The 13,386-nt window shown below is 42.8% G+C and overlaps 1 protein-coding gene across 1 annotated transcript; it reads left to right on the forward strand.

The window, feature by feature from the left end:
* The first annotated feature begins 1,513 nt into the window (after positions 1-1,513).
* On the forward strand, positions 1,514-8,237 carry TFAM (transcription factor A, mitochondrial). The gene is made up of 6 exons (XM_005488074.2): positions 1,514-1,845; positions 2,967-3,037; positions 3,950-4,099; positions 5,450-5,545; positions 6,351-6,407; positions 7,310-8,237. The coding sequence occupies exons 1-6, from the start codon at positions 1,557-1,559 to the stop codon at positions 7,526-7,528; spliced, it is 882 nt and encodes a 293-aa protein (XP_005488131.2). The 5' UTR covers positions 1,514-1,556; the 3' UTR covers positions 7,529-8,237.
* The last annotated feature ends 5,149 nt before the right edge of the window (positions 8,238-13,386 follow it).

A 13,386-nucleotide genomic window follows, 5' to 3' on the forward strand; every position in this document is an offset into this window, starting at 1 on the left:
AAACCAATAGTGCTGAGAGGGGTAATCTGTTCTTAAAACATAGATCAAAAGCAGAAAAACAATTGATTTCCTACCTTTCATTCTTCTTGGTTACTTGAAAATAAAAAAAGATGACAAAATGTTTTTCTCTGTATCTTGCACATGAAAGAAAAATTACTTTCAGTTGGGAAATTTGTCATCATAAAACACATTTTTAGCACGACAGATATAGTTGATTTGGGGTTTTTTTATTGTTTTTTTTGGAATATGCATCAAACTGGAATGTGGGGTATGGGTGGTAAGCATGCACAGTAGGAGCTTTTATTCCTACCAGTGGGATATTAACTTTGTGTTTCCTGATTTACTCACCTTAGGTTGGTCACATATGGGAAAATGTCATTTTTGGCCAGTTTTATCTGTGATGTAATGGTGACATATGAAACAGCAGCTTGATTGAGATTGGTTCAAATAATCTTAAAATATCCTTGTTCACTGCATTTTGCAAGCTGAATGAATGGATTTGGTTTTGTTACTGAGTGCTTCATTATATTTAAACTAGGGCAATGTAGCTAGGAAGGCAAAGATATCATTTATACTTCCTGTTTAAATGATTGTAGAAAACTGACCATCAGATTGTGTTCAGTTTTTATTTTTTCTAGGTAAAATAGCAATCTTTTTGTACTAGAAGTTATTTAAATTTTTGGGCTATCTGAATAGAACTGTGTGAAATCAGAAGTTTGACTTGGTTTATCAGTTTGTGTTAGGGATGGTTTGAAAACATTTATACTTTACCTGGTAATGTTTCTGCTTTGTGCCGTGCATCAGTGACTTTCCACCACAGTGTGAAGCCAGCAGGAGGACTGAAAACCAATCAACACCCATGTGTAGGACATACTAACCATATGTAAATATTAAAAAAGGGATTTGTGTTATCATCATGCTGGTTTAGAGGTGTGAAGCTAAGTCTTAGATTCTTATGCTGCTCCTAGCAGTTCAGCCTTTCTGCTTCTGAAATTATCAGAATGAAATGATAAATACATTCTTTAAAACTTTAGTGATGCTATGAAGTGTCTGGGTTCAATCTGTGGAGGGAAACACTTCCACTCCTCGGTTAATGCTTTTGATACAAATTCTGTTTCCAAGGCTGGGAAGTTTACTTTATTCTGTGCTGTTTACCACGATGGGAAAAGGAAGGGGAAAAAAGAAACAAACTTGTCGGAGCAGAGGCTGCTGCTGTTTCAGACACAGCAGCTCGCCATAGCAAAGGAACCAGTGCGGTTTGTTTTGGCCACAGCTCATGAACAGACCGAGTTACTTGGTTCCCAGTTTGTTTCTGATCTCCATTACCGTTCTGCTGTACCTGCTCCTGAGGGCGCCCACAGCGAACGCGCCTGCGGTGCAGAACCTTCGGGGCCGCGGGGTCACCTTGTGGCGAGGCTCACCTCGTGGAGCGGTGACCTTGTGCCGGTGTCACCTTGTGCCAGTGTCACCCCGCGCCGCTGTCACCGCGTGAGGGCCGCCCCTGACGCCGCCGTCCCAGGGTGCCGCGCGCTGGCGCGCATGCGCGGCGGGCCGGCATGGCGGCGGCAGCGGCCTTGCTGGGCCGCGCCGCGGGCCTGGGCCTGGGCCTGGGCCTGGTCGCGGCCGCGGGCGGGCGGCGGCTCCTCCGCTGCGGGGCGGGAGCGGCGCTGCGAGAGCGGGGCACCGGGACCCTCCTCGGCGCTGCCGTCCTGTGCCGGCCCGGTGGCGCGGCGGAGCGCTGCCTGTCGCGGGGGACCAGCTCGAATCCGCGCCCGAAGCGGCCCCTCACCGCCTATTTTCGTTTCGTGATGGACAACCGGCCGGCATTCAAGGAAAAGAACCCAGGTACGAGAATGGAGGGGCGGCGGGCCCGCGCTTGGCGCTGGTGGGAGCCGGGGCTCTGCTACGGCCGCCCCCGAGCGGGTGAGCCGGAGCAGCCCGAGCAGCTTTAGCTCGTCCCCAAAGTTGCTGTTCCTTTGCAAACCCGAGCTTTGGGAACGAGCTGAAGTGCTGGTCTCAAACACCCCGCCCGTGTGTTTGTCCGAGCCACTCCCCGGGTCAACCCAGCACGGTCATGCTCGTTGCCTGCACGTGCTTCATAAGGCAAAATAATCAACATGAGCATGTAACTTTAAAAATACTCAGTGAAATACCTCGCCTAGGTTGTAGGCATTGTAACAATGTAACATTGTAACAATGATTTATGATTCTCAGTTATTTTCGGATTCTATTGAAGTATTTGAAGTACATTTCTGATGATACTGTGAGCCCTGTGTGTGATTTTATTTTGAGACTTAGGAATTGAAAAATTGTAGGTACTGGATTGCATCACTGTATATAGAAGAAGAACTAAAGGTATTTAGAGGAAAACGTTTTCATGTGAATATGTTTGATTTACTATCAAAAGCTTCACTTACAGGCAATGCAGTGACTCTTGCCAGAATAGAAAGATAAGCTGGTTTGGAAATAGTGTTGAAAGTTAAAATGTTTAAGGAGCTATGTTCATATTGGGCAAATCCTGAGGAAGATTTAAGTAGGGAAAACCATTTGATGCCCTGTTTAGCTCACCAGTTCAAGAGTTCACACTCTTATATAGAACTGGAAATTTTACTTTTGCTTTCTTTGCTGCTCCCACCTCCAAATTCAGACCATCTTGCAGTGTACAGAAAAGTATCCAGCTCAAAAGGCAAAAAATGTGAAATTGTTGTAGAGTAGCAATAGCTGCCTGGAAATGGTGCTTCACTTTATTACTGCATGTTGTGTTCAGGTGAGCAGTGGCTCTTCCCCATCTACCAAATATTGCAGTGCCCTTTAACTGCCACAGTGAGTTAGTTTTATGAAAGATAAAAATGTATTTGTACAGGAAGATGATACCTTTTCCTAAGCTCTCCTTGGGAAAAGTTGAAGGAGCTTATTAAAGATACAATGTTGATCTTGATTTCTGGCCTTTCTCTTTTCACCTACAGAGGCCAGCAACACAGAACTAGTTAAAAAATTGGCAAGTGCATGGAAGGAGTTACCAGCATCACAGAAACAGGTAAGGTTCTGTTTCCCTGAGAACTTTGAACTCTATAGGGGGTGGAGTTTTATTTGTTTGGTGTCTTGTGGTTTTTTTATTCAGTCTGGTGGGGTTTTTTGGTTGGTTGGTTTGTTTTTAAAGAGCTTGAAAAAGCACCAGTGCATAAAGATCCACTGTCCCTGGTGGCCAGTAGCTGGTGCCACTTGGAGCTGGCTGGCCTTGGCTCCATCAGGCTCTCCACAGGGCCATCCCTGTGCCCCCTGGCCACCAGAATCACCATACACCAACACCTGTTGGTGTATGGTGAATCTGTTGCCAGAGAAATGACACAGCTCTCACTCCATGTGGCTGTGGGGCTGCAAACCAATTCTTTCTCCTTTTTGAATGGCAATATTGCCTGACATGTACAGTGCAAGTTTTGTAAAGTTGTTCTGATCTCATGTATATGGCAGGTGAAACCTCACTTATTTCTGATGAAAGGACCAAACTTCTTTTGCTTCATGTAAATTTCTTTAAGAGTCATAGATCAAATTAAGTCATAAGTAATGAAATTTTCTCTGAGTGGCAGTTTGAAGGGATAAGGTAAAGCAACTCTAGGACTTGCTGCTGGATTTAAATGCCATTTGTAGCAAAGTAATGATTGTTCTTCCTTGACTGCAGTTAGCAGTCAGGAAACTGAATTCCATTTCCTAAAGGAGATATTTAGTAGACTTGAGGTGCTCTCCCTTTTGGACTTCTCACTCTGTGTACCTTTCCCTTCTCTGAAATGTGGAACAGGGAATCAAACATGAAAATCTGATGTTCTGGTGCAAATTTTCAGTCTGTAATTTTTCTATTCACAGATTAGAAGTGTTAGCTTGTCTAATGATCAGGTGCTTGTGACTGAAAGCATCTAGCTGAAGTTTAAGGCTGCTGTGGGTTGTGCTGTAGGTTTATGAGGAAGCAAGGAAGACAGACTGGAAGAGATATGGGGAGCAGCTGGCTGCTTACAAAGCACAACTGACCCCAGCCCAGGCTGCAGCTCTGAAAGAGGAAAGGAGAAAACAGCTGGCAAGGAGAAGATCAATCAGGGCAAAAAGAGTAAGTATTTTGAAGTTCAGCTTTCTTTTCTCTCAAGGAGTCTGAAGTGTTTGTCTAGTATACAAAGCAAAGCATGTTTTAGAAAGACAAAAGCAACTCAGAATAGAAAAAAACACAAAACATACCTAAACCCCCCCAAAATGCCATGGGCTAAAATAATTATTGGTGTCAGCAGCTAGTTTAGTGGCTTTGCCATGCTTGAAGAGCAAGAACTAACAGGGATCTTTGTGCTTGGAGGTAGCTTCTCTATGCCTTTTTTCTCCCTATTTCCAGAGCTACCAGAGAAAGGATAGGCACTAAAAGACATTGGGACCAGCAGCACTTTCTTCAGGTGGGAAGACATCCAGAAATGGCTTTTCACAAACACCTTGTATCTGTTACCTCATTAGGCCCTACAAGGTAGCAGCTGTTTGGAGTAGCCTTTTGTCCTTGCTTTTTTGGGCTCTGCCACTGTGTAGCTGCTGCTGTGACATCTGTTTGTGTCCTTTACTAGCACATTCATAGGCACCATCTTCCCTTTTCCTTTTTGGCTGATTTATGTATAATCCTTAGAGACAGAACCATCTGCAACAGTACAGTATTATGGTTTGTCTGCAAAGGTCAAAGGGGTTATGTATTGCTTATTTATTTCTGTGAATTAACCGTGACATTGCCCTAATTGGCAAAAGCACAAGAAGTTTGGTTTAAAAGACCCCTTCTTAAATGGAATTTGTAATCTTCATGATTTTGCTGATGATTTTTAGAGGATGGCACCACAAGGAATTCAGTTGGCATATCTAATACCAAAGCAAATGTTAACTTAGAGCACCTTGGCTCCAGTGGGAATGTTAGTACTGGAGAAAACAAGTGTAATTTCATCTCTAGCTTGCTGTACTTCATTCTCTAGCCATCATCCCTGTAGGCAAAGCATTCTGATGGCAGAAACAAGTTCTCCCCAACCTTGTCACCTCCCAAGGTCAGTGTGTGCCCTCTTCTCTGCACACAGGCAGCGTTTCACTCCAGAAACTGGAGCCTTACTGAACAATAACAGAAAATCTGTCATCGTGACTTCCTTGCAGAGTTGAATTTAGTAGCACTCTGGTTTCTGGAAGACTTAGCTCAAGTAAGAATCAGTTTTAAATGCTTTTTCAACAACTTGTTGAAAACTCAAGTTGTTAGCTTTTTGTAGTTTAACATTAGTCTTGAAAAGCACTAAGAGCATCTTGACATACAGTTCTGTTTACAGAATAAGACACCAAAGAAAGAATTTGTGTTTGATTTTTGCATAAAATATAAAGATAAATACTGAGTTTAGTTTTGGAACAAATGCATGCTTGGTAGATGGAATAACTTCTCTTGTTGTTTTTAAAGGAATTGAATCTGCTTGGAAAACCTAAAAGAGCTCGTAGCGCCTTTAACATCTTCCTGTCAGAAAATTTTCAAGAAAGTGAGGGAAATTCACCTGTGGTAAGCCAGGAAAGATTCTTTTTCTAAAATATACCCATTGTATTCAGAAAAATGTAGTTTAGATTCTGTCATTTTCAGAGATACTATTCAGTAGTTCACTATCTGGATGCTGCATTGCTTAGTTATTTTTTTTTTTAAGCTGTGGCCATCTGGCTGTGCTGCTAGCATGGCCTGTATAAAAAATGCTGTGTGGGTATACAGACTTAGAACATTTGTGCTATTTTTTCCACCTCAATGTTACAGACTTTTATCTGTTGCTTTTGTAAGGAGAGAATTATTCTTTCCTGTGTTTTGATGTAGAAATAGAGTTTTTCAAAGAGCTGTGGCAGTGTGCTCCTGTTGTGGCAGTTTGTTGTACCTCCTATAGTTCAGCTGGTGTCATGGAAATACAAGAGTTCCTCAGCAAACTCACAAGTTGTGCACTGAGCTGTGCTTTGGGGTGGTTTAAGTTACCCTGGTGGATTCTAGCACTGGAGTGCCTCCTGTGCTCCTTACCCTGCACATTTAGTCAGTAAGTCAGGATGGTGGACAGAGTTTGTTCTTCAGTTTTCCATGTACAAGGAGGTTTCTCCAGTCAGCTGAGGCCTGCACTGTAACTGTGGCTCAGATGATGCCCAGAAGCTTGATTTGAACTCTGTAGTTTATTATTTATTTAGATTAAAAGGGTAAATAAGGGGAAGCAAGCTTTTGGGCTTTTTTGCATTGGTTTATGCTTGACTTTCACTCATGCAGTATTCATCTGGAGCTCTCTGAAGTCAGTCTACTCCTAAAATTACTCATATATTGCATGTTCTGTATCCCCTAGGCAAAGCTGAAGAAACTGTTTGATACATGGAAAAAAATGTCTGCTGCCCAAAAGCAGGTAGGTCAGAGGATTTGAATGAGGCTCTGATCTCATCAAAATTAAAAACTTGAGTCAAAATTTATATATTCATGCAAAATCTTGAACTCAGTTGCTCAAATTATAATACTGAGGAAAATACTCCAAGATCTTTATGCATCTTGAAAAAAGATTGCCATTACCTCTATTCCAGTAGTGACCATTTAATTCATAGTGTTGTTGAAATATGAGTCAGTGGGATAGGATGGAAGTTTGGTATGCCTTAAAGTGGATGTTAAGTAACACCTAGAAAAGAAAGTGGAATAATATGCAACAATTTGATTTTTTTATAATCATCTATAATATCTTTATAAATATATATAATATCTCTATATATAATATGAACATCAGCATAAGAATTTGCTGCTCATGGAAAGACTTCTTACAAGGGAAAGTAACAGAAATCCACAAGTGATGTGCACAGGGTAATTTATTAATTTTGGTTGTCTGGGGGATCATTTTCTGCCAGCTTTCTGAGTGTATTGAACTATGAACCTGTAGATGAGCAAATAAGAAGTGAAGGGATGCTTTACTGAAATCTAAACTAAACCTTGAAATAATTCCACAGCAATATCTATTCCTGTGCCTCACTTAGTCTAGCTGTCTCAAACTAGTGCTCAAATAAAAAAGCCTTAACTGTTGGTAGTAGTACTGAATAAATTTATTCTTTGGGAATGGCCAGCTGCTGAGATAACTGCAATTTAGTGCTAAAGCTTTGTATTTTTCTGCAAGTTTGATTTTTTTGGTTATTTTTTTCCTTTAGCTGGGGTAGAAAGCAAATACCTGGGCTGTTCACTGCACAGGTGTTCTAAGTCAGCTTTGTGTGTGGCAGTTTTCCAGAAAAAGCCCCTTCTGTAACTTGTTGGTACCTGCTTTTCTTTCAGCCATACTTGCAGCTTGCTCAGGATGATAAGGTTCGGTATGAGAATGAAATGAAATCATGGGAAGCAAAAATGATTGAGCTGGGACGTGAGGACCTGGTGCGTTCCAGAAGGCAAACGTTGAAAAAGAAACCTGCTGAAACTGCAAAGCAAACTAAAACAGCCAAAGCCAAAGCTTCCTCAAGTGGAAAAAAGGCAAAATTAAAAAAATCTGAAGAATAGAAAATCCCCTTTGGTTGTCTTATTTCTGTCCTGCTGTGTTAATGCTGCAGTCAGCATTAGCACTGGATGTGGAAAGCCCATGAAGGGCCTTGGGGAAGGTGATCAGGTAAGAGAGGAGGCACTGCCTCCCAGAACTGACTGAAACAATCACTGCAGGTGTAGCCTGAACTGTAGAATAGCAATTAACTAATCAAGCTGTGAATTCTGATAGCCACTGACAGCAGCAGTGCTCTCCCGTAACGGTTGATAATATCCAGCTTTTATAAGGTATTTTTAATGAAAAATAAAAAATACTTTTTCTTCATGAAAGAAAGGATATTCTGCAATGTTACCATCTAAATTCTGTAAATAAGAGCTGCAATCTGAGTTAACACTGCTGTGTTGTATTCCCTCCATGTTACTGCTAGTGAGATGTTCTGCATTTCATCAGGCACAAGAAACATGAAATGCTAGCTTTTATTTTTGCATCTGTCTTTTTGTACCTGGTAATCTGTGTATGCCACTTCTGTTGCATTTAAGTACCATGTCAGTTTTGTACGAACATACCTTTATTGATTTTGATTTGTATTTGATTTTGTGGTTTTGTTTGGATACATACATACATTTTTGTCTTGTTGTTGTCACATTTGGGACGACCTAGAAGGAAAAGAAATATGTGAACTGCTTGGACTTTGAGTTTTGGTGTAATAAATACAGGTATTTTGAAGAAGTGGTTGATTTCTTTCCTGAGGTTTCTCCATTTTAAAGTCTCATAGGTATTTTGAGGAATCTGTTTTTAAAATGCAGGCCAAGTTTTTCAGTATTTGGTGGAGTTCAGCTGTTCTGAGTGACCCACAGAGTAATCATGGAACTCCAGAAGGGGGTGGGTTGGAAGGGTCCTTCAAGATCAGATGGTTCCCACATCCCTCCCATAGGAAGGGATGCCACTCACTAAATCAGGTTGCTCAGGGCCCCATGGAGCCTGACCCTGGACACTGTCCCCTAAAAAGGGACATTTTCCTCAAACCTTTGTGTTTGATCAGTCTGTCAACGCCCTGGGGGTGACTGCAGAAATAAATTGGAAGCAATTAGAGACAAGCTCTGAGTGCCAGTGCAAACCAGTTGGAGATAATCATTCAGTGCTCATAGAATCAGAATATCCTGAGTTGAAGGACCCATCAGCAGCATCAAGTCCAACTCCTGGCCATGTAGAGACACCCCAGGAATCCCCCCTGTGCTTGGCTTGTCCAAACACTTCTTTAATACTGACAGGCTTGGTACTGTGACACAGCCCTGGGAGCCTGTTCAGTGCCTGAGCAGCCTTTGGGTAAGAACCTTCTCCTGATCCCTGAGCTAATCCTGCCTGACACAGCTCCAGCCAGTCCCTCAGGCCCTGTTACTGGTCATGAGAGTGAGGAGATCAGTACCTGCCCCTCAAGAGGATACTGAAGACCTCAATGAGATCTCCCCTTCAATCTCTAGTTTTCCAGGCAGAACAAACCAAGTGACTCAGATGTGCTGATGCTCAGACCTCAGCCAGAGCTGACTTACAACCTGGGCATTATGTGACTGACACCATCAGTATTATTTACCTAAAAATAGATGGTTGAGACACTTCTGCCAGCTGTTTCACACCAAACCAGCTGCTTTAGAAACTTTCACCTAACCTTGTGTAGTTATCTGCAAGAAATGTATCATTTTAAGAAAATCTGCACAACTGACATGAATAGGCCTGGTTGTAGGATATTTTATCTGGCCAAGCCCTGGCCCCTGCTGGATGAGAAGTGTGCCATCAGACCCAGATGCTTCTGCTGACCTTTTTGTCCTGAGACCTTCAGTGTGTGAGCAGTCCCTGGTGCCATTCTGTTTGGATCCTGAAGGCTCAGGATGGTACCTAGAGCTGAGAAGGAAAGTGCTGATAGCAGGGTGTGACCTGGTAAATCAATGGGTGCAACTGAAGTTGTAGGCATTAAGAGCTTTCTCAGTGAGCTCTGGCTTTGCCAGATGTTTTCAAGGCTGTGACCAGACTCTGAGAGAGCAAAAAGCTTTGTTGGGGCAGAGGAGTTTGTGCTGCTCTTTGAGTGTGGTGCGAAGAAGGGTGTGCTTTTGGAAGGGGTGGATTGGTGAAATCTTTTTGTCCTGACCCAGCTGCTGTGAGAGCAGGGCCGTTTCGAGCTTGGCTGTGCCCGCGGATGGTGTGGAGCAGGGCTCGGTCCGTGTCCTTCCTTTGCGACTCGGCAGCGCCACCGTGCTTTTGTCCTCCGTTGAGGAAGGTAGTTATGCTCAGGCGGTGGATTAAGGGGTTAAAGTACCCTAGGATGTGGACAAGAGAGGGGTTTGTTTCGTGAGGATGAGTGTTTGGGCTATTTTTGAGATTTCCTTGGCTAAAGCAATGCCTGGGGCTGTCAGAACCAGGGGTTGTTGGAGGGGTTTCTGTAGGGATGATAAATGAAGTGATGAGGAATCCTGCTAGGATGCTTCCTAGTGCAGCTGATGGGTGGTTCTGATGGGCACTGCCAGTGCCCAGACAAGCCAAGTGCTTTTCTGGCCCAGCCCCGCTCCAGTGGGAGCAGTTCAGGGGAGAGCTCCTGGAGACAGAATGTGATCTGTGGGAAAGGGAGAGGAATTGTTTCATTGTGGCTTTGCACTTTACAGGCTGCAGAAGAAAAGGCAATTCCAGCATGGTCTCTTCCTTTTAGAACCCTTTCTATGCTCAACACATAACACAAACTCACTGAACTCCATCAAACACCCCGGAGAGAGGTGCTTTCCCTCTGGCACTCTAACTCTCGCAGCAGCTAAAGTCCAGCAACTATTCCCAAAGAAAAAGTTCCAGAGCAAAAAGCCATTTCTGGCCTTCACAGCCCCTTTGCAGTCTGTAAACCAGACAAATCACACTAGTGATCCATTCTGCTCAAAAATACATACAGCATCTTCACATTCTCAGGGTGGCAGAGTCCATCATTAGAGTGCAGCAATTCCATCTGCAGCTCAGACAGAGTGGTGTGCCAGGAAAGAATGCATTTGCTGACCTTCCCTCAACCCTGTAAAACCTGTTTTCCAGTGCAATCACTTTCACACAGCTTCAACATAGTCCACAGTCCAAGCAGATGTATCTCACAAAGAAAAAAGTGTCAGGACAGAAGACATTCCTAAGGCAGCCATTTCTTTCAGCGCCACTTAAATTGTGCACAGCATATTTGGAATACTCACTTTCCTTCTAGCATATATGGTGGCTGATTTTTAACTCTCATGGCTGGGCTGCAAATGCAGAGCAGCTGCCCTGTCAAACTGTACAAGTAAAAGCCAAGCTGGGCTGCACCTTCCCCTTGCCACATGTAAATCACATAAACTCCCTGTTTCCCTTCTGTGCTGAATCCACCATCGTGTTCTCTGCATCTTGAACCCTGGAGGTGAGTGCAATTGTTTCCACAGAGGGCTGGAAGAGGAATAGGGAGCAGCACAAGCAGCTCTTGTTGAACTTGCTCCTTCTGCCTGCTCACATGGGCTGGGCAAGCAAGTGTGTGGCAGCCCCGCTCCTCCTGCAGCCTGGAACTCACAAGCACAGTGCTTGTGGGGCTTCATTCACTGCCTTTTTTATCACACTTCCATTCCCCAGAGGTGAATATTTGTCAACTGCTTCCCCCTGCTGCAGCTTTTATATGAGTCATAAAATAAGGAATGGAATATTTTGAACTGAACATTTATTTTCTCTGGCACTCTTAACAGAGATATACATCCTACAACCTAACTTAACTTTCATTACTTTGAAGGATCTCAGTGTTTTTAGTATTTGGGGAAGTAATGCTACTTCATCAGAAACAGAACACCATAGAGGCAAATAGATAATGCACAACTTGATGATGCCCTCAGGCTTTGTATTCTCTGACTACAGGAAAAGAGGTGGGTTTTTCAGTGTAGTCTTTAACAGAACTTCTTTCTAAGAACACAGGCCAGACAAAGCTAGCACTTAATTGCTTACATGCTGAAGGAGTTTATAATCATTATTATGATAGTGCCAGTGCAGGAATTCAAAACAGGAGCACCCAACACTAGGAACAGGCACAAGGAAGCTCAAAAGCAAGCAGATACACAGCAGAACATGCTAAAAAGGTAATTCCAAGTGCTCCCACTTATTTCCCGTTGCATGCATCTCATGGAAAGAAACTCTAAAATCCCCCTAGGATGACTTCCAGAATTCTGGAGTGCTGAAGCCCTGCCTTGGCAAGAGGCAGTGCTACTGGCAGATGCTCCAGCTCACAGCCTCTGGGAGGCTTTCCTTCCCTTCCCCAAGCAGATTTGTAATCGAGTTTTCTTGGGCAGCCGGCACACAGCTGGCCACCACAGCTGTAACAGCACTCAGAAACACAAGCTTGTCTTTTGGGTAACCCTGATTTTCTGCTTCATTTAACACCCCTTCCTCCTGCACAATATAATCTTAATTTTGTTTGGTTCACAAACCCATAAAGAAAAATGTCATCCTAATTTTTGCCACTCACTCAAATTATGACAAGAAAAAGTAACTTAATTACTGCATCTTTCTTCTTATCATTATAATGCCTGTGAACCACTTAGAAAGAAAGGAGGAGGAAGAGGAAGAAGAAGAAGAAGACTCCTGGCATTTCCTTGAGACAGTGTTCTCATTTAACAAGACCCTTTGTTTGCAAATGCAGCTGGAAAACAAAACACCAGGACAGGAGTAAACCATTCTGAAGATGCTTAGGTGAAGTGGCCTCCCCTACCCCCTGAACAAAAAGGAAAATATTTTTTATTTGGACTATATAGTTAGGTAATGTGTGGAATACTGTGCTCCAGTAGAGACAACCATGACAAAACCAGTTTTTTTCACCTCCCACTAATATTCCCTCAGCACACTGACACCAACCAGTTTCAGTGCTGCTCCACTGCCAGTGAAGTGCTCATACAGGTCACTGACAGAGCAGTGTTTGAGCAGGGTGGCCCAGGGGCAGGCAGCAAAGAGATGTTTTCCATGTAGAATACTTAAGAAAAACCTTTTAATAATCTTACCTGAGATATACACTGGTTTCCCGTCCAGTTTATCTGACAAAGCCAAATGTGATATTTCCAATGAGCATTCCAGCAAAAACCAGGGATGATGCAAGGCTTAATCTGTAGGCTTCTTGTTCAATTAGGTACCACTATTAAAAAAATTCCTTATTAAAAGTACGCCCTTCCCCCAATAATAAAAACTATCAAAATTATTCTCTTATCATTTCCCACTTCTTGTTTTATGTCCCATTAAAGTTTTATTCAAAGTTTGATAGGTAAGCCAACAGTAGTGATATTCTTTCCTCCATAAGAGATTCTAACATGCTTCAGCCAGGAAATTTCATTGTAATTAATTAAAATTGTTCCATGTGGTAAGCAACATGAGCTGCCCCCAAATCCCCAGCTTTGGCAAGGCAGCTTATCTTGGGCTGTTAAAACAAGGACCTGTGAAAAGCAGAGCTATTTCACCACTAAACCAGCACACTTATTTCAATGAGCAGGTATTAAGATTTCTTCCCTAAAAAGTTCAATGCACAACCACTACTGTAGTACTTAGAGAGTTAATGCTATGCTTTCTGAACAATAAGTGATCCCTGGTGTCTTCCCTCACCACACACATGTCCAACTCTTCAAGAGAACCAGAAAGGGATTACAGCAAAATGTCTTGGTGCATAAAAATGCTCAGAACTAGTTATGGGCTACCCACTGGTATTTTGGTATCTTATTGTGCACATGCATTTATAACAAAAGTTACAAATAAATTATAAGTTTCTTTATAAAATATATTTTCTACCTCATCCAAAATCTAAACTGAGGCAGCACAACCACACATCACCAAAGAGAAGAAAATTAACTGAGAGTGGATTAAA

The sequence above is a fragment of the Zonotrichia albicollis genome, chromosome 7 (genome assembly GCF_047830755.1).
Source record: "Zonotrichia albicollis isolate bZonAlb1 chromosome 7, bZonAlb1.hap1, whole genome shotgun sequence".
Classification (NCBI taxonomy): domain Eukaryota; kingdom Metazoa; phylum Chordata; class Aves; order Passeriformes; family Passerellidae; genus Zonotrichia; species Zonotrichia albicollis.